This window comes from Phaenicophaeus curvirostris, chromosome 3, assembly GCF_032191515.1.
Source record: "Phaenicophaeus curvirostris isolate KB17595 chromosome 3, BPBGC_Pcur_1.0, whole genome shotgun sequence".
In the NCBI taxonomy this organism is placed as follows: Eukaryota; Metazoa; Chordata; class Aves; order Cuculiformes; family Cuculidae; genus Phaenicophaeus; species Phaenicophaeus curvirostris.
The window spans coordinates 76,341,003-76,362,928 of NC_091394.1; the positions used below are offsets into that span (position 1 = coordinate 76,341,003).

Genomic DNA, 21,926 nt, shown 5'->3' on the forward strand with positions numbered 1-21,926 from the left:
AGATATAAAGGAAGAAGCAAATATTGAAACTCCAGATAAAATCTTGGGACTTTTCAAGACTGAACACCACCATGCCCCCCAGACCAAAAGCAGCTCTTATTCTGGAGTTCAGTTTGTAAATCTCCATTAAGAAGGTAGAGGGAAAATAGAGCAGGATAGTCTCATTTTGTAAAAAATAAAATAACTTTAAAATATCTTAAAAGTAAAGTCCCTTAAAGCCCAGCAGCTGGTATGAAGGAAATTAAAACACTTAAACTTGCAACTGCAAATCAAGGCATACTTCTCCTAGCCATTCCTAAAGTGAAGGAATTTTGTCTCCAGTCTTCTTTGACGAGTGAATCCCTTTTTGAGATGAAGACAGCTAAAACCAGACTATCTCTTTATGGTTCATTGAGGTCAACAGGAGTTTTAAATGTGAAAGGACTGCAGCACTTAGTCCTTGTCTAGTTAGCCATTACAAGACCTGTTGACCCTGTAGCTCCTTACCCTATGCTGATACTGTAGGAAGTCCACAGTATAACAGTCTAAATCATTCCAGGATTAAGAAAATCATAAAGAAGAAAAGCTTGTATCTGGAAATCATCAGTCCCCATGAAGAGTTAACTAAATCAAACTCATGCAGGAAAAGTTTTCAACTATGCTGTCAAAAAAAAAGAAGTGAGACATTTGCACATTTTGTACCCTACAGCACAAAAAACCATCCCAGGCAAGGGTCCACTGGCAGAAATATAGTGCAATTACAATTTGGAAGTAGGAATAAACAGGGATTGCATTAAATTTATATTAGAAAGCTCAGTGTAGCTCTTTCTACAGAAACTACAACCATTTGATATATTACACAGCGTACAGGTGGAGATCCCAGCGCAACTTCAAATGACAAGAAAAGTAGAGTTCATACCATCACAAAAAAAAGTATTGGAAATAAGTTATTGGTGTAATGTGGAGTGAGTGTTCACTCAAGCAAATCTGAAAAAAAATATCTAGATCTACAGGGTACAAGGCCTGCCTTACTGTAACACTTCTCCAAGGTGTAAAACACGTTTTAAATACTTATTTTATTGTTAAAATATGAGCTACTTTTGCTGATACAGAAGCTCATGACACAATTTTATCAAAGGTTTGGGTGAAATCCAAATAAATTCTTCTGTGTGAACTTCTGTATCTTTATTAGCTTTGCAAAACTCTAAAAAGATAAAGTCAAGAGAGAAGACTAATCAAAGGGAACTTTATTGACATCCCTAAAGGCAGTTAACTAGTCCAAAATTAGTAAAACTAACAAGGGTGGAAGCAGTTCGCATAAAATTATTGTCAGCAACTTTGCTCTCAACACAAAGTAAAACTTCTCTGAGAATCAAGCTGCCTGTTAAACTCCTGAGAATGATTTTATTTCTTCATTACCCCATTTGCTCCACTTATGGCTAGGGTCCGAATGTAAAGAACGGCTGACTTATTTGTGTGCTGAGAACAACCTTAAGCTAAACCAGTCATAACCATTTTTGACAGCTGTTCCCTTGAGTTTTCCAGCCCAGATCTTCATACACATAAGAACCTGAGAAGTCCAAAATCTTTTAGATTGTCAGGTGTTCCCCCAGGCTGATATTTTGAGAATCATCGCAGAGAAAACAAAATTAACATACTGCATTTGTTTTATTTCAGAATACACAACTTTCCTAAAAAAAGTTGAAAGGAAAAAAAGCTACAAAATAGCCCATACAGGAAAACCTCTGGGATGTCTGTATTATACACCATATCTTAACTTCATGAGTAATTATCTGTCACCTGAGACACTGGCCATTTCGTTTAGAGTTGCTATTAGGCAAGAGAGGTGCACTCTAGTTCTTCCAAGAACAGAACTACTTTTCTTTCTTGGTTTTCATCTTGAAATTAAAATAAAAACAATTTAAAGACCAAGAGAAAAGTGGAATACATCTGTGCACAAACATATATGCATAGACATATCTGTACATGCACATATATATATATGAAACCCCCAAATATATGAATACATTTTTATATATATATATAAAATAAATAAACACAATTTATAACCTCAGATAGAGTTCTTATTTGATACTTGCCTCTATTTTCAGATATATTTCGTTGGAGAAAAAATACAAAGCCTTGCACTAACAGACATTTCAGAGCTGCAGCGTGGTGTCCACAACACCCTTCTCCAGAAGGTTGAACACACAGAAATTCCAGGCTAGATCCCTTACAATCACAGATGTTGTCAAAGGTTTGCAGTTTGTTAACATATACATCTTACTTTAATCAAACAATCAGCTATAGATGTCACCAATGGCTCAAATTTTGAGTAACAAACTCAGATCTCAACTGCCGGTGCTAATCTACATTTTCTATGAATGACTCCCGACTTCCACAAGTGCAACAGGAGAAACTCCAAAAGGCAGTGGAAAAGCCCTTTCCTCAGTATCCTTGATTGTTTGTAAGCCCGTTTGGTTCTGTGGAATAATGGATTGTATGGTATTTTCTACCTTGTTTAGTATTTAGAGTTGGAATTTATTGCCAGGCTTCCTGGCAGCAAGCTGTGCAGGTTGCAGGCAGAGGCTGATGGAGGTGAGTGAATTAATGTGGTGGCTGTTTGGAATGTCGTCCAGCTGCCAGGGAGAATTATGTTTGTTTGCCTTTGGCACAAGTGTGAAAGGAACAGCCATAGATTTCCAAAGTGTGAGTCTACATTTTTATATCTCACACTAATGAATACATTTTTTTGTATCCTATATGTTTGGGAAAACAGTAGAATTTATTTGTAGATTTTATTTACCACTTGTGTGGTAGACAGAGAATGTTTCCTTAGAGACTGAACTTGTATTTTAGAAAAGAAAAAGGGAAAAAAGGAAAAAAAAAAAAAGAAAAAAAAAGAAAAGAAAAAGAAATAAAAGGTCTGACTAATCCAAAACAGTGTCAGTAAAAGTTACCCTAATTTCACTGTTTTTACAACTATACCTAGAGCCAGATCAAAACATGGGGAATTTTAGCAAGCTTTGAAAAGTTCTTCACATAACATTTTTTGGGGTGTGAAATGCCACTGAAAGACACAATTTTGCATTTGTTTTCTGCTGGAATTTTATTTCTTCACATTACATCTTCCTTTTACCTGCAACCTGCAAGTTATCCCTACAGCAACCCCCTGTGCTATCAACAGAGGGATGATAATGTTATTTGTAATGTGCTCTGATGTGAAAAGTGCTATAGAAGATTGAATTGTTGTTGCTGATAGGACTGGAAATTTCCCCAACTAGATCTGTCAATAGCTGACACTAAAACAACAAGGTACAAAGTGCGTTTGAAGACTGTCAGACACCATTGCTTTTTTGTTTTCTCTAGCAAACTATTCCTTAGATAGCTGACTTGACCTAGTGCTGTTTAAAAAGATCAAGGGCTCAGTGGCTCAAAAAGAAAAAAAAAAAGGAAAAGAATAATATTAGTTACTCTATACTATGTAAAGCCTAATGGTCCTGTTACAGAATGTAAATAAAACTGTCGCAAAGGGAAAAAGCTTTCTGCTTTTGGCTCAATAATGAACCAAAAATAATAATTTGCAAAATTGTTCTTTGCAATAATTATTTGAAACAATTATTTGCAAAAAGTCTCATTATAGGACATATTTTTAAAAAGCCAATAATGATTAATTATACCTAGCTTCTTAGTTTCTATGTGCAGACATGCAGCTTATACATACAATCAGGAAAACTGCAAATGAAAATAAGCTTTGCAATTTAATTTAAATTATTCTAAAATTATTGTTCATATGTTACTTGATTGTTGTTAAAACTGAAATATACTATAGCATAATTCAATTACTATTTGAGGAGAAGCAAATATATTAAATATTAATGAGAAAATAAGTTGTTGAGTTAAAATTCCTCAAACATTTGTTTCACTCTAGCCATTTAAAATAAAATTTTTCAACTTTGATCAAAGCCTATTCTTGTAAAGGAAGGGGAGATATATTAAGTGACATGACCAGCAGGAAAAAGAGAAATAGATGTGTTTGTAAGCAGAACTATTTTCTAGTAGGATGAAGATGTGAGATATCACTTGGGAGATGGGATTAGGGGTAAAGAGGCAGCAGCAAGAGCGAATAAGAGGAAAGCAAAAGACAGAAAATGGTGGGGGCAGCTAAAGGAAACAAGAATAAAAAGAATGACAGAAAATAGGGAGTGGAGGGTAAAGAATGTGACAGAGAAGAACAAAAAACAAGGGTCGGTAGGGACAGAGAAAGAGCATAAGAAGCCGAGGGGAAGAAAATAAGAGGGGGAACAACATAAAATAAGGGTAGGGTGGGGGAAAAAAAAAAAAGAAAAAAAAGGAGGAAAAGAAAAACCCCCAAATGAGCGCTACACTGACAGGGCTATGGTAAGTGCCTCCTGGAGCAACCAGTGCTTCTCAGTTATCCTTCTGCAACCCCTCTGAGACAGCCTTGACACCAAGGGAACTATCAGGAGCTGTGGTCCAGTGTCAGAGGGAGCAGGAAAAGATGTCAGGAAGAGCCCTGTGGGGCAGCGAAACCTCACCTCTCCCAGAGCCAAGCGCTCCTGCCAACAGACCCAGCTGCAGCCAGCTGTGGCTGGAACCAGTTGGTGTTTGCTCTGTGGGCAGGGTGAGCCACCCAGGAGGAGCAGGGTGTCACAGCCAGCCGGACCTCTGCAGTTTCCCGTTGTCTTTGTACACTGGTGCCTAAGGAGGTGAGGGTAGAAGGACAGCTGGAGAACGGAACAGCAAGAGAAATAAGGAAAAGCAAAACCTACTGTAAAAAGGTCATAAAAAGGGGCCAAAGAGGGGTGAGAGAACAAAAGAAAAAGTAGTTAACTGTCATGGCCTCTTTATAGGAAGAAATTACTCATATTACAGATGTAAGCAATCCCTGTAAAAAGGAGAGGCGTAGCAAGGAACCTGCTATTGCTTTCATGGACTTAGTGATCACAGAATCACTAGGTTGGAAAAGACCTCCAGGACCATCGAGTCCAACTGTTCCTATCAACCACTAAATCATGTCCCTGAGCACCTCATCCACCCATCTTTTAAACACCTCCAGGGATGGTGACTCAACCACCTCCTTGGGCAGCCTCTGCCAGTGCCCAATGACCCTTTTGGTGAAAAATTCTTTTCTGATGTCCAGCCTGACCTCCCCTGGTGGAGCCTGAGGCCATTCCCTTTTGTCCTGTTCCCTGCCACTTGGGAGAAGAGGCCAGCTCCCTCCTCTCTACAACATTCTTTCAGAAAGAAGGTGATGTACATGAAAGCACAATGATACACATTTCACTCTCAAACCCAGCGACATTTAAACGTGGAAATACTTCTGCCAGGGCAGTTCAGTGGAGTCTGTAAGTATCGGCTCCTTTCTGATCAGCTTTGACCATTTCCAGAAGGCAATCCCAGATTTACGATCTTTATATTTTTTGCCAGCATGGCTGTATTTGTCAGTAGAATAATCAGTTGAGCCAGTAGTGCTCTGGGAACAGACTTCCAGTTGACATGTGCTCCCTCTTCTGGTTGGCATTTGCCTCTCCATACCAACACCAAAATAAAGACAAATTTAGCTCCCCTAGCTTTTTAGAAGAAAGAGTTTTAAATCATTCTCCTTCTTGTACTTTTGTCTGGCTATGAGATCATGGCAGCTCATACCACCCTCGGAGGACCCATAGCACATGAAGACTGACACCGTCTGTCTTTCAAACAGAGGTTTTACAGTCCATGAAGGTCATTCACAGATTTATATGTTAAAATAGTATTTCTATTGTTTTAATGTTATGAGTGTCTGTGAGTGTCCCTGTTTTCTTCCCCTCAAGGACAGGTGGCTCCTGCTCCCTCACACAGCCATTCCCAGCTGAGCTCTAATACGCAAAGCAACTAGAGCTACTGGTCTCTGAATTCTGGGGAGATCTGATACATGATCAGCTGGTCATTGTTGCAAGTAGTCTTGCTGGTTCAATTTATCTGAATCACAGATAGTGAGGAAATGCAATGCTAAAAATGTATCCTTGGTGAAACAGTCCTGTCTATGAATTTCTGCAAAAAGAGTTGTTCTTCGCTTTGACTGTGGCCCATTACAGGGTAACCATGTGAGCAAGTACCCACAATTGGTAACACAGCAGATCAGTTCAGAGAGCTGAAAAATGCTGCATTCTGAGCTATGCTTGCTAGGGCTGGGTAGCCTCTGGCGCGGTCACCAGCCAGCCAGGTACCTAGCAGCATGCCTTGCAGTTTGAGTTAATGAGATAAATTTGATAGCAACTCCTGAATTCTAATCCTGTCTGTAACGCCAAGTCCTGGTCTAAATCTAGTTATGGCCTTCGTGATTTGCTTCCACATCTACAAAGTGGGAATAATCCATACTTGTAATACTTACCAGACACGCCAAAGCAGAACTTCAGCATTTACACTTCAAATCATCTGTTAAGCTGCCTCTACTTGATTAGGTCGTGCCTCTTTGGTGCTACCACATAAATGTTAATACTTACCATTACCATCATCTGATCTTTGAAAAGGGCAACTCCAATCGCCTGCTTTTTTTTTTTTTTTTTAATATTACCCTTTGAAATACTGTTTTAATAAAAAAAGAACAGAAGAAAAGTCTACTTGGCCAAATTTTATGTCAAGATCTAGGACAGATTGCTGGATGGTATTTTACATTCAGATTGAAATTATTACTTTGGCCCTTAGGCAAAATGTACCAGAAACTTGTCTTGGGTCACGCTACCAACAAATGATGAAGGAAGCAAACATTTTTTTACTTTAAATACAGTCTGTGACATTTTTTACTTTAAATATAGTCTCTGAGTTTTTTCAAACATAGAGATTAAACTTAGACAATTGTATTGGAAACAATCTCAGGGAAAATTTGGACTGTGTTCCTGTTCATCAATTTTGTAATTGTTAAAGTTTAAAATAAGTAGTATCAGTCCATTGCTATTTCCTCTTCTAGAAAGTTTTTACTGATTTTAACTGTTTCCTATCATTATCACTGTTCAGTGCTTGCAGACAATAAAACAGCTCAACAAAATAGGCATCGACTGATATTTTCAAGTCCTTTTCAATCCACAGGCAAAGCTATATTCCATTTGTAAGAATTTCACTCAAGGTTCCAGAGGCTTCTTTTGGGTTTTTATTGCATGAAATAATTATTCAAACATATATTAAGTTAAGTTAAATTAAATTATCGGCTAATGTTTGCTAGAGCTTCCATCTAACCTGGAAAAGTTAATTTTTATAGTGCAATTCAGATGGTAACATGGCTTGTGTAAGAATTGCTTTACTGCCATTATATACAACAACACTGCAGAAAAAGTCAGCACAATTTTATGACATTATTTTTAGGACACAAAATTCTTGACGTGTGCTATAAGAAATTGCTGATATTGCTGTTGCAGTGATACAGATATGGCCCAAATGCGTATGTATCTCAAAGATCTTTTATCAGCACTGTATTGTCTTGATGGAACAAATCAAATAAAGTTAACTTCCATTTGAGAGGAAATAAAGCAGAGCTGATGGGGTTCATACACATTCAGCATTTCTTTTCTCACCAAACACCATTCATCAAACCAGAGAAGAGCCAACACTTTACAGACATACATCTCAGCCAAATATTTTGCAGATAGAACACACAAACAACTCCAGTGACAGGAATTCCTGTGGCACATTATAAAAAACAGAGGTATAAAATGGTTACACCCAGCCCTTTTGCTTACATCATTGGTCTCCAAACTCTGCTTCATGAGTGCCTGCTGAGTAGATTGTGGCTGCTCAGGGAATATCACTGGGCATAGGTTCAGAGAGACCTGCAAGGTAGGAGAGTACAGCACCACGACCTGTCACCTGCCTTCTGATGAAACACACCACATGGGTCTCTCTTCTGGCATACAATTAATCTCGATGATGCTCCAGCAGCAAAATTCTTAGCCAACAGTGCTGCCTGTTCTGGTGAGACAGGACTGGTGTTACTCACTTCAACACCAGTATGGAATTTCAGTCAAAATAAGGAGGAAGAGCTTCACTTGCTTATAGACACCAAATAACGTGGTAGTAAGGAAACTTATCTTGCCCAGGGCACATCCAGGTTTAAATCGTGGCTGTTAAGATTTGCAGCAGTATCTGCAATGGGGATTCACCATGACAGGTAACTACTTAGTCCCAGTGGTGAGTCTGTCTGTCTGTCTCCTTCTTGGACTGTCTTTCTTTCAAAACACTCCAAAAAGGCTTGATTTCACCCTGCATCAGAATGAAACCAAATGCCAAAACCTCAGACTTTTTCATGAAACAGAATCCTTGTTTCCTGGCCAGTCCCATTACTGAACCTCGATATGATACAACATGTGTCCATATTTGCACACATTGTCCGCAGCCCTTACACATGTGTAAATCCTACTGAAGTCATGTATAAAGGATCAGGCTTTAAGGCTGTTATAGAAAAAGTTCATGTTTCACTGACTTTTTTGGTATTCTTTGAAGATATTACATTAAGAGTAAATATAGAGAAGTACATGTTATATGCAAGATTTTCAGAGAACGTTTAGCTTCCACACCAGAAGGTCACATCTAAGGCAATATGGTCTTGGAACAAGTTCAAAGTTGTCACACTTGATAAAAATAGCTTAAAGGGCACATAACTGTGCCGAAATACGGGAAAACAGCGGAACATGAGAGGGAGAATGATTGAAGGCCCCATTACTAATTACGTTCATACTTTGCTGCTAGTGAAAGTCAGGTTTCCAAGCATGTGCAAGGTACTTAAGTTAAACAGAAGTGCAAGCAATTAAAAGAATATAAATGCTTTTGCACTGCTATGTCTAAGCAAATAACATTTTACAAATATAATTCTCTAGAATTATAGAAAATCTTTAGCAATAAACAAATAGAGGATAAATTAACTTCATTCCTAGTTTCTAAATTATGTTTATACATTTACATTTTTGCCTTGGTTATTAATCTTCTTGTAATACCTTCTTGAAAAACAAAACCTACATAATTTATTTTGCTAATATAAGAAACTACATTCACTTTTCTATCTTTCATTTGAAACTGTTGCAATTATTTTGTAAGGAAAAATATTTGATAGTTTATTCTAACATCCTGAAAGAGGGACAGATGTACATAACAGGGAGCTGAACTTAAGGAAAAACTAAATTATAGTTTAAGTCCTGCTGGACTGTTATAGCATAATATGTGGTACATTATAAACAAAAGTTTAAAGTAAATTATCTCTTGAAATACACATTATATCAGCTTGGAAGTCAACAGCCCTCACACAGATTGTGTTCTGTGTATTAGATACCTGTGAAGTCAGTTTAGATGCTTCAGCCATAAAATTCAGTGAGCATAAAATAAAGATATACAGACTTTTTGCGAACTGATTCCCTTGCACAGAAGTCCCACTGAAGGGGAGGTTGTTTCACAACTATCAGGACATTCAGTACATCACAGGTTGTATGTGTCTTACACAGAAAGCAGCACCATATTCTATTTTAGTGTACTGCCATCTTAATTTTGTCTCTGTAAAGAACAAGTCATGCAGAGGAATCTTTTGCTTTGCTTTTAATTGAGGCATTTGCTATGCTTTCCACATACCTTTTATTGATTGATGGCATGGTGAAGTCTTTGTGCAAAACTTAAAAAAATTAATGTTTGATGCTTCGCAATGCAATATATTTGACTTAATTCTGCCCAGAATTACTACACGCAGCGCTCAGTCATGCCCAGATCCTATTTATCTCAGCAAGACTCTTAATAGTGAGAAAAGGAAATTGCTATCTTCCATACTTGGAAAGAAATTTTTCGTTCATCCACATTCTTCTCTGTAGAGGAATTGCCTCATATACTGGGTTTTTTTTGACCAGGTTTTGTCTCATAGGAGACACATGTAAATTACCATGGAAGGTAGTTTACTTGTTTGTGCACAAAATTATGTTTTGTTACAGTGACACTCTTTTTGCCATAGCAAGAAAATACTTAAGAATTGAAGGTATCCCTTCAACCAGAGAAAGATGCCCAAATGCAGAGGTATCTCATACCTGAGAGAAAACAGCTAACAGGAATATTTTACCTTTGATGATTAGGAAGCTAATCATGGCAGAAGTGCCTGAAAGCCATTCTAAACATATTGAACAAACAAACTCCAGGAGGCTCAAAGGACATGCAGAACTCTCCATACCAACCTTCTAATAGTATAACAAGGGAAAAAGGTTACATTCTATTACAGCAGAGAAGCAACAATGTAATTTAGGCTGCTCAGTGTAAAAGCATCACATTTTCATACAATAACAAAAAAGCAGAGAGTCTGAGTCATTAGAAAAATACTTGCACAGCTGGTAAATTGTATTTTCTATGGACTTACACATGTGATTCTAAGCGCTAAGTATACACATTATTAGGGTCAATCCAAATCCAGGCTGTTGAAAAGTCCAAAGTGTTGGAGGATTTAGGATCTTCCTGTGGATTTTGTTGTAGCCTCCACAATCTATGCTTTCATTAAAATAATATGTGTCCTAACCTTCCAGGTTCTGAAAGGAGCTTTTACAATGTTAACCAGTGCACTGTCTAGCAGACTGTACGGCTGACAGATTGAAACAATACTGCCAGGATATGTAGAATAATAACAATATTTATTCTGTATTTTTGTCTTCTTAGAGTGGATTGACCACTGATTAAGAAGCAAAGAACTACTGTGATATGGCCCAGCTTCTCACTCAGTTGGAGATAGCAATGTTTTACTGGTTTTAGTGCTAACCACCTATGAAAGAGCACAAAAGGTAGCATGCTCCTGGAGAGCTGGATGATGAGGGTCTCCATGTCTGCTACAACCCTGTTGTCCATTCTTTTCTTTTTTATCTCAGTGTATGGAAAGAAGTGCTTAATTTCTTGTTGCATCTGGACAAAGACAGACCTGCTGGAGGCGTTCCCAGCTCCCTGAAGTTTCTAGGAAGTTTTTATTTAAACTCCTGCTCTACTCAAACTTGGGTTCACCTACTTTCCCAGTCATATTTGCACACCACGTTTCTTTTGGCTGTATTCCTCTGTGGTCACCATATCCCTGTCTTTATCTCCTGTACAATTCTGAGAACTGCACCGAACAGGAAGGCTTTTAGACACCTTGCCAGTTCACATAATCTACTGCTGGAAATTCTCTAACCTGGAAGAGATTAGAAGCCGTGTAATTCTTCATGAGCCAATGCCCGTTGCTTTTAACTCAAGCGGTTTTAAAGGCCATCCAAGTAATGCAGACTGGATGTGCATGACTCCAGTCTAATGGGTTGGATCTCATTGAAAGGATTTTGCTACCAAAATTATTTGCATTGCAGCAGAGCTAAAAGCTGGAGTCAGGAATCAAAATAATATTTTACAAGGCACTCTACAAATCCAGAGCTAAAAGATGGTCCCTGCCTGAAAAATATACAACATAAAGATGTCACCTGGCTTTCTGCTTTCTGCAGATGTAACAGTTGGCATGTGTTTTGTACATTGGCTTTGCCACAGGAAAAAATGTTGCACGCAATTACATCCTAAGGTAACAGATAACATGGAGACATGACTGATGGGTGGGGAGCCCAAGGACATGACATGACAGTGATCCACCAGACAGGAAGGGTATCAGTTCCCTTGCTCCTAGCTGTTGTCATTTTGACAGACATTCTGGTGACAGTGAGTGTTAAGAAAGGAGATGACTAAGTATAGTGAGAGTCTTTTTAGATGTTTAAAATATATTGTCTCCATGTATAAAAGACTGCTAAGGTGATAATGTACACAGAGTGAAAAACTTGGTGAAGCAATGGTGATTTGTACCACTGCTAGAACAGAAGTGAATATGGATCTGGTGCAAGAGTAAAGGGGGAAGAGCAAGGGTAATGTGCTTGAAAGAAATGCAAAACATTGCAAATCAAATCCTTTGTATCCATTGTGATAAATTCAGACAACTTAATGGAGGGATGCAGAGAGGAGGTTGGTACTTTGTAGAGAAGGGAAATTGTGTAGATTTGCAGTTGTCAAGTGCTTTAGAAAAGGATGCTGTGATGCCTCAGACATGAGATGATGAGAACGTGACTTTATCTTCACTAACTAATAGCAGCTGCTCTGCTTTCAGAATGTTTCCATTAGTAAGGTTTAGGTCATCTTAATAATTATTTTGTCCAACTTCCCTAAAACAAGCATTTATGCTTTCTTAGCATCATGTCTGAAATAAGCAAATACAGTCTCCTATGAAAAACAACTATTCCTCCGTTTTCATACACATTTGTTTCTTGTTGAAGAAGAAACTGTGAAACATGAGAGAAAGCAGAGGTATGAAGACAAAATGGCCTGAATTGGCTCATTTTTTTCCAGGTAATTTGTGATCAGAACTAACAGAATTAATTGTGTTTGAAAACACGATAAAAAAAGAAAAAAGTGAGGACAAAACATCTGGGTGTAAGGGTATGAGAGACACTCCTGTAAACCAGGTGATTCATGTGGCTTGAAACTGAAAGAATTAATTTTTGAGAGTTTTTTCCATCTAATAGACTCATACATATTTGTTCTTAGGCATGAGGTATCTATGTAAATCTTGAACAAGCAACAGTGTCATGATGTAAGCAAGGTTTATTTTTGTAGTCTGTGTCACAAATGTAAATTACTACTATATCAGATCAGTCATATTTCATTTATTTCTCACATAGACCTTAAGAATTTCCAATATGGAAAAAGATTCGTAAAAGAGTGAGAGCCATAAAAAAAAATTCTTTGCAATATCTCATACAACATTATAATAATGTCTCACTTAAATCATACAAACACTTGGGTACTCTATGAAACTTTATGAAACGGTCTCTCAAATTCCAGCTACCATTAATAATCTGGGATGAGTCAACACTCTTCCCATCCTTCCAGGTTTTAGATTATATGGATAAAAAATTTAGTGCACATCATGAAATTAAAATGACAGCAAGAACAATGATTTGAATTAAAACTCAAAAAAAGGGTAACTTGGGTGGTGTAAGTATTCATTTTTTAAATAATGAATGATATTTATCTGTACATAAAGAACTGTTTGTTATATTGTGGCCAGATGATATAAAAAGCATGACAAGAAGTGTGCCAAGAAGTTCTCTTAATGACATCAGTGCATGTTGGGTATGGCACACTGGAAATTGATACCAATTGCTAATGAGCGTGTTATGTAAAAGTACGGACTGAAAAAGAGTAAGTCCTTGGAATATAATGCAAAATACGCAATACTAGCTACTTAGTGAACTTAAGATTGAAAAGAAAAGTCTCCACTTTCTCCAACTTTCATATCATATTTAGATTAATGTTTTTAGAAATGTTAAATCCAAAATGTGGACGGAAATTGTAGTGAATGAAAAGAAAAAAAAAACAGTAAAGCAAGTAACTGACAGTGGCTGACTGTAAGAACTTGCTTGAAAGCACAAACAAATCCACAGTTCTAACCAAAACTTCTAACCAAAATGAAAACATCCCAAAACCACAACCTGATGAACAGATGGTGTATCTATCTCATAATCACCTTTTACAGGTCTTTTCTTCATCCTTTGTATTGTATTCACCAGCTATGTCTTCTACTCAGTTTAAAATTCAAGTGAATCTTTCGGCCTCTCACTTTGAGCATTAGTGCAGTCTCCCTTCTAGTGTCAAGGGATGGTCACCCATTGCCCATCTTTTCAGGCTACCACTTCCTCCAAATCTCCTGCTGTGTGCAGACAGTTTTCCCAGACTCTACATCTCATTTTTCAAAGGCAGAGGAAATCTTGAGCAGTTATTCCATCAGGAGTGAGATCCTTGCAGAGCTTTTATAGCCATTGATTTTTGAAGGGATGTTGAAGAGCTACTCAATTTCATGACAAAATAAGTCAGAAAATAATTTAATATTAATGTCTGTAAATTTTTTGAGAGGAGAAAAAGTAAGCCTTCCTGAAGCCTGCAATTCATTGAATCAAAGAATAGTTTGGGTTGGAAGAGACCTTAAAGTTCATCCAGTCCCAACCCCCCTGCCATGGGCAGGGACACCTCCCACTAGATCAGGTTGCCCAAGGCCCCATCCAATCTGGCCTCGCACAGCTCCAGGGATGGGGCAGACACAGCTTCCCTGGGCAACCTGTGCCAGTGCCTCACCACCCTCACGGTGAACAATTCTATTATAGGATCAAGAGCTAAAAAATTACCAAAAGTTCTGAAAATGACAAGAAGACTCCTTCACATAAAAGATCTCTGTATCCCAATTATACTATACGCTTTACAGCTTCTTGGTTTAGTCCTTTGTCTCTCTCACGCTATGATTTCATTTTATACAGACCGATTTCAGTGTTAGATGTTTACTCCTCTATAAAGTCCAAGAAGACCAGGACTAGTGCTGAAATAATAAAGGTTTTATACACATGGAGCTGTGGCTGCCAACCAGGTTCCAAGGGTGGCTTTTGGAGCTGACACGCGCTTTCTTGTTTTTGCTGTTCTTCTAGCTGTTCAACATGTCCGATATTCATTAATATCATACGGGCATTTTCATTACATTATATTAAGAACAGACTTCAGCTCCTGTAGAAAAGCTCCTGGCTCCAGCTGCAGGACAAGCTGAGCAAAGGGCATCACAGATTGTTAGTGCCATTTTGCAATAACTAAGAAAGGCAACTGGACTTGAGCACAATGCATGCAAAACCACTTCTGAAATTTGCCATTTCTACTTTCATTCTCAAAAGAACCAGTTGATGACATAGAAAAAAAATGTCAGTTACTTTTTATATTCTGATAACATATAACATTTTTAGAATTAGGAAAAAACATAATAGCAGAGTGTAATTTATAAATATTTATTTTAAAATGTATTTAGTGCATGTAGGTATTTTATATTTATTGAAAACTATTTATAAATACAAATACATATAACAAAATATATGTAATTTTGTGTAAATACAGATGCACAAATATCAGAAAGCAGTGATCATTTAACTCTTGAAAAGCAGGGTTATTTTAAAAGAATGCATGCTAGAAGGTGTCATTAGAAGTACGTATGTTTTGCATGAACAGTACAGCAATAGTCAAGCAAAAACCTGTGTGAAACTTTCAGTGCATAAATCTCCTCATGCCTGGAGGCAATAATAAATTACATGTTTCTTTACAAATACATACTAAAATTGTCAAACACACATTTCATGTAATAGAACCAGAAATAGCATCTTCTTGGCTGGCTTATTTTGATGTGTCCCATAATTAGGTGTAGAAGTTAAAGATCTCTTTATACCCAAAGGATACGTAACGCCTTTAAACATATCAGAACAGGTCAAATATCTTTATATCCCTAATATTTCACTCCTGCATGACAGGTAGTTGCTCTCCTTTGCTACCAATTCAACAAAAACTTGAAAACCCTTTTAGCTTTCACAGTTTAGGTAGGTTCACGTGCCTCTCATGACTTAACTGTAAATTATACACCTAGAAGACCAAAACTGCATTGCTTGCACATTTCCACTCTGTTCCATTCAGGTTTCCTCTATTGTCTTTCATTCATTCTGCTGTATGAATAAACGTTCAAGTACTGCATGTATTCTGCCTCTTTATCGCAGGTCTAATAATTCCCAAAGCAATCTGAATGTACACAAAAAGAATTTATGCATGCTGCCTACATTTTACAATCCCAGTTACTTTAGTTAAACCCTTATGTTTGAGTGCACTGTTGCTGTCTGGGCCAGACCCTTTCCAAACCGATCCTACTCACTGTGGTCGAGCTCATTGCACACCCTTCTGAAGGGGGTTTGTCGGTCGTTTGCCTCGTTGACTTAGAGTGAACATTGACTGCCAGATGAAAGATTGGGAGAAGCTGCCAAAGTCCTTGACCTGGGTTAGCACCTGAATCTGCATAAACTTGAATCTGCATAAGCATTTGTGCCCTGCTCCTGGTACTCTTGAGCATTCTGTCCCCAAACTGCTACAGGGATATACATTTACCAGAGATTTAAAGTATTGGAAAAAGCAATTTCCTAAAAAGCCAGATGAGGCAGCAATGAGCTGGGATTGTATATCAAAAGCTACTTGCTTCCAGAAAATTGTTATCTTCATTCACTAAATTAATATTTTTCAGTTTTACTTAGTGTGGACTTAACCACTTCAATAGGCTCTTGCTGATAATTATGGATAAAAATTCTAATTACTTCTTTTCTTTTTGAACTTGGATTTTCTGTGTTGAAGCTACCACAATTCAGTTTCTTTTCCTTAACACTTGAAAAAAAAATTACTACCTCAAGCCTACAGCTGAAAGTTCTTCCAGTGTGATTTTCAGGGGCAATTTAGGGAATAGAAGAACAAAGCAAGCTTACAATAGACATTTGTTCAAACCTTTAAGTCTAGACTATATCTAACATGCACATAACAATGGAAGCATACGGGTGGGAGCTTTTAAAATTTATTTTCATTTGGTTTTGCTTCTTCCAAATTTCATTTTGGTGAACTTGAAAATAACCCCATAGTCATAAAAATGGCAAAGCAATTTTTTCATTCCCTCTTTTTAATGGCTGTATATGATATGATAGTCAGATACATTACATCACTAATAAGATACGTAATTTTAATAGCAAAACAGATGGATTTATATTGCTTGCTTTTATAGAGTCAGAGAACAGTTTGGGTTGGAAGGGATCTTAAAGATCATTCAGTTTCAACCATGGGCAGGGATACCTTCCACTAGACCAGGTTGCTCAGCAGCCAAGTACTAGATTGAAGTGGGCAAAGGGTCCCTGGAGCAAGGGCTTAGCAACTTCTGCCAGTTCCTCTTATTTATTCCCCATGCTACATGCATATTGTTGATTTATGAGAAGATGCATAATTTTAGTTAGTTTAGTCATGAGCTGAGGAAATTCCCAGTAAAACAGAAGGCAAAACTCAGTATTTTTATAGTATATTTTACATGTATTACATAATATATATATTTTTGTGCACATTTAAAATATATTTATAGATAATATAGAATAGGAAAAAGGAATCATCAAGAAGCACTACAAATTAACCAGTTCAAGTTTTAGCACCTACAAGTGAAGAGGAAGAACCCCATGTAATTTTTTATTTCCTTCACAGGTGTTTCTAAAATAGCTCTGTTAGTGTTGCTTATTCAGGGTCATCAGCTCCTTCATGCTATCATTCTCATGTTGTTTACAGATCACCTCAGTAGGCTATAAAGAATCACAAAATAGCAAAGCCTTTTTCCACACGGATAGACTGAGGGCTTCTGGGACCAACTGCCTGCTTCCATGCTGCTGTAGTTGGAAGCATCAGAGCAGGACAGACACAGACAGCAGTTTGCCTAGTAAGTTAATCTGGTTAAAATACCCAATGTTAGCTAAGGGACATAGTGAAGGAGAAGTTTAGAGGATTAGAAACCTTTTTCCAGTGAAAAAAAGGAATGTTTCACAAGGTTGTCTCATAACCCTCCTTGCCAGTAACATCAGATTCTCTTACTTGCTGCAAGCAGCCTCCGTCAACCATTTAAAAATCTATTTAGACATCTAATTTCCTTGTTTTCCCCCTTGACAGCAGCCTCTGCTAGTGGGATAGTCACTTGATTTTCTTCTACCTTTCCTCATCTTTCCTCATTTTTACAAACTCTATTTTTGCTCTCCATTTTGCAATCCATTGATCCCACTTCAGTACCAGAAAATGCAAACCACCCATAGAAGCAACAACACTAAAGCCAGAAACACAGCTATGGTCTCTTTTATCAACATATAGTCCTCTGTAGGTTCATGCATTTCCTGAGGACTTCCCTGAAGTGCTGTCCTCTTCACTCCTAGCCAAATGTTATATGATCTTGTGTACACTTTCCCAGTCTCTAGGCTGAATGATATATATTTTTGCTAGATTTAAAGGGATTTGGAATCACTCAAGTTATATGAATGAACAGGATGTGCGTAACCACTAGACCTGCACTTTTTGGTTATATCTATCTTGCACATTTCACTGAGTTGCTGAAATATGGAATAAATCAGATTAGCTCAGGCAGCTGACGTTTCTAGCAGACATGCCCTTGTTGCTTTAGTATGCCCAGGTTCATTACTACACACCACCTGCCTGCCACCGGCAGGTTCCCTGTGTACTCGGCTCTCATCCCTTTGGATGTCAGGGACCTCTTGTAACCCTCTCCAGATATCTAGATTTCATGCCATCCATTTCCTTTCTGTCAAAGACTGGTTCCCACATGACCCCTTCCTCCTGTCTTTTCTGGTGGTTTTTTTTTTCCTTTTGTAGGAAATAAATAATTCAGGGCGTCAACATACTTGAACTGGAACCGAGATGGAGGTAGTTACAATGAAATGCTAATAACTGTCAGGAAAATTACAGAGCTGTTCTGAGCTGCTGGGTCTGCCAAGCAGCTGCCAGGAGCACTACACATCTCCCTTACTCTTCTTCTGGTTTACTGATTTTCACCAAAACAGGGCATTGTTCTTCAATTCCAAACTTTCAGAAAACATTCCAGAGTTGATTGGATGTGTCTTTCAAAAGTAATCACGCAACAGACAAAGAAACAGAGGAATGTTCTTCTGTTGAAATGAGGACTTGTGATGCATGCTTAGGGAGTGTTTTGACATTACACTTACCTGTTGGCTCATCTCTCTGTTGTGTCAATCCAGCTCTCCAGGGAGGCCATTTACAAACAAGGTTATTTCCATTAACACAGATTATTACACTGAGCTGGCTTGCAGTGTGGACTCCCAAAAGGTTTTACCAGTAAAATTTACCACTCCCACAGCTCCAGCAGAGGGACAGAAACATGTATCAGTTGTGTATAAGAACTCTTCAAGAACCTTAGCACTAGAGAGATTACAAATCAGATGCACATCTTTAATTAAAGACCACTGACACTGTTAAAATGGCTCTGTCCCTCACCTGCCTTACACTACCCCTTAGCCACAGCTTATTGTGCCACAGCTTCTGTCAAACGCTACGCTCGAGTGTGAGCTGTGGGGGTGGTGACCTTCATCACAAGAAGAAACAGTCCAAGACGCTTTGACTCTGTGAGGTGAATGCTGTCTTATGGGCAGTGATTCATGAGTGAAGATGGCATAGCAAGTGAGGCGATGGTGTATTTAAAACCAGAGGAGATGAATGATTAATTCAGCTTGTCTACACCAGAGGCAGAGTAGACAGTAACCCATCAGGAGCTGGAGCCTTCAGACTTTGATTAGCTAGGTCAGGTTTCAACACATGCCCTGCTACGAGAGGTAGGCTCCTACCCGAGGTCCCACTGTTTGGACCTCGCTTGACACTAACACCCCCCATGTGCCATATACATGTGCCATATTTCTTTCTGTTTTCAGCCATGTAACTACACCTTGCAGACAAAACACAGAGGATTTCAAATTTCCAGGAGGAATATGTAACTCAACTGGCACATCCCAGGCTATTCTTTACAATTCAAATCAAGAGGCCTCTGTAAAAGGTTATTCATTACCTACATCAAAGCCATGCCCATGGGCACTGCCTACTGCACTTCACCATGAAAAAAATGGGCCCACGCTCTTTCCCAGATCATCTGCATGACAACCTGTGAGGAGTTCATTAACTCACGCTCCTCCAAATGTTGGCACTGGGCATTTGTTCACTGCCAGGAGTAACCCCAAAATGACTCAGGGCTGATAGGGAGGACTTTTCTCTATGGGTAATGTTGAGGATAGCATTGGGCATGCAGAAAATACTCCTGAGCAGAATCATGGGATCATTAAGGTTGCAAAAGACATCTAAGATCATCAAGTCCAACTGTCAGCCCAACATCATCACGTCTACTAAACCATGTCATGAAGAGTCATGTCTACACATCTTTCGAACATCTCCAGGAATGGTGACTCAAACCACTCTCATAGAGAAAAAAATTCCTCCTTACGTCTAGTCTAAATCTGCCCCTTGTCCTATCACCACAAGCCTTCGTAAACAGCCCCTGCCCAGCTTTCTTGTAGCCCCTTCACCTACTGGAAGGTCACTATAAGGTCTCCCCAGAGCCTTCTCTTCTCCAGGCTGAACAACCCCAACACTCTCAGCCTGTCCTCACATGGGAGGTGCTCCAGCCCTCGGATCATCCTTGGAGCCCTCCTCTGGACCCGTTCCAGCCGCTCCATCTCGTTCTTACGCGGAGGATTCCAGAAGAGATCAGCGCCCCCTCCTCCTCCTCCCGCTGCGAGGACGCCGTGACTCGCGCTGCTGCCTCCCCCCCGCTGCAGGTGGAGCAGCCCCAGCACTCACACAGCCCGCCCCCCCCGCCCGAGGACGCTGATGGTACCGCCCACGCGGACCCCTCCCTCTAAGGCCCCACCCCTCCCCAGCGCCCGCCCCGCCCTCAGCGAGCCCCGCCCGGCAGCTCCTGGCAGAGCACGTGACCTCCGCCGGCTTCCAAGCCGACTTCCGCCCTCGCCTGGGTGCAGCCGCCCGGTCCTTCCCGCGGCGGCGGGCGCGGGATGAGCGCGCGCACACGCGCCGGAGAACCCGGAAGTGCCCGGTACTCAGAGGCGGGGAGCGGGGGGCGGCAGGTAACGGGGAGGGAGGTGCGAGCTGCGTCCCGGGGCGGCGGCGAGGGACACGCCGCTCGGGCTCGGGCGCTGGGGGGTGTTGGATTGCTCGGAGTGAAGGTGCCGGAGCGAGGAGGCGCGTCTCTCTCAGGTGGGGTTTGTGGGGGCTTCTATCGGTAACCGGGGACGGGTCTCCTGTTTTCTCTCTGAAAACATTGGAGGCTGCTCGACCTCCTGGGATTTTTGTTTGTTTGGGTTGGCTTTTCTTTGGACAGCGAGCGAGCCAGTTATTAGTTCCTGTTTCTATACATTAGCTGGAAAATCTAAATGCAAATGTATGCGTTTCCATCTTAGAATACGTTTTGCCTTCATATGTATCACTACACATAGACATAGCATCACAGAATAGTTTGGGTTGGAAGGGACCTTAAAGATCATCTAGTTCCAACCCCCCTGCCACAGGCAGGGACACTTATATTTAGAAAGCTTTTCAAATCTAATTTTTCATACGTCCAAGCATTGTGGACTGTTTTATTGAAAACTAGTTTGGTAGACTTATAATTATCTTGTTGTTCTGTCATTTTTCCTAGTGCTTGAGCTGTCGCACAAGAGCCTTGCAGAATGCTGGAATCCTATGTAACCCCTATTTTGATGAGTTATGTCAATCGTTACATAAAGAACTTGAAGCCTTCAGATCTGCAGTTGTCACTCTGGGGAGGAGATGTTGTACTTAGTAAACTTGAATTAAAGTTGGATGTACTTGAACAGGTATGTTATGTTTATAGTAGTTACAGGCTCTGTCTTCGATTTAAAAGAAGCTGACTTAGTTATTCTTAAGTTATTTCCCTGCTATTTGTTTAGTAATGAATGGTAATTCCTTGCATATTCTGTGAGTTGAGTGTGGAGAGAACGGCTTTTCTGTGGATGTGCTGCTCCTTTCAGTAACCATTGTTGTACAGTACAAGCATTAAATTGTTTTTCCAGTTATATCTACTAATTGCATATAGTAACAGTTTCAAAATGTTGCAAAGTAAAGTAGGATCTCTTTATAATAATGCATGCTAAACACAGATTTATGTCCTCTATGTTGTTTTGTGCCTTCAGTTTTCAACATTCCAGCTGTAAGAGTAATCGAGGGACAGATCTGATCAGGTTTGTGTGGATTAGATCAGAAGTCCTTTAAAACTTAGCCTGGAAATGACAGGTTTGACCAAGTAAAACCCTTAAGATAGAATTTGGAACCTGCTGCTAATATGAACTGGTTTAATCTTAGTGGAGGAACTGTTTCTTTCAGGACCTGCTGTTCATATGAACCGGTTAAGTCTTAGCAGAGGGACTGCTTCCTTCTATACTTATCTGACTTGCCAGATTAAGGAGTTGAATGTGTGAGACAGATAAAGCTGTTCTCTGTTGTGCATGGTGTAACGAGTCTTT

The 21,926-nt window shown here is 39.4% G+C and overlaps 1 protein-coding gene across 1 annotated transcript in view; it reads left to right on the top strand.

Moving 5' to 3' along the window:
• The first annotated feature begins 20,456 nt into the window (after window positions 1-20,456).
• The window catches only part of VPS13B (vacuolar protein sorting 13 homolog B), a 435,364-nt gene continuing 433,894 nt past the window's right edge, over window positions 20,457-21,926 (top strand). The window contains exons 1-2 of the mRNA XM_069854414.1: window positions 20,457-20,482; window positions 21,083-21,260. Coding sequence (XP_069710515.1) covers window positions 21,114-21,260 — 147 coding nt within the window. The 5' untranslated portion in view covers window positions 20,457-20,482; window positions 21,083-21,113. The remainder of the gene's footprint in view (window positions 20,483-21,082; window positions 21,261-21,926) is intronic.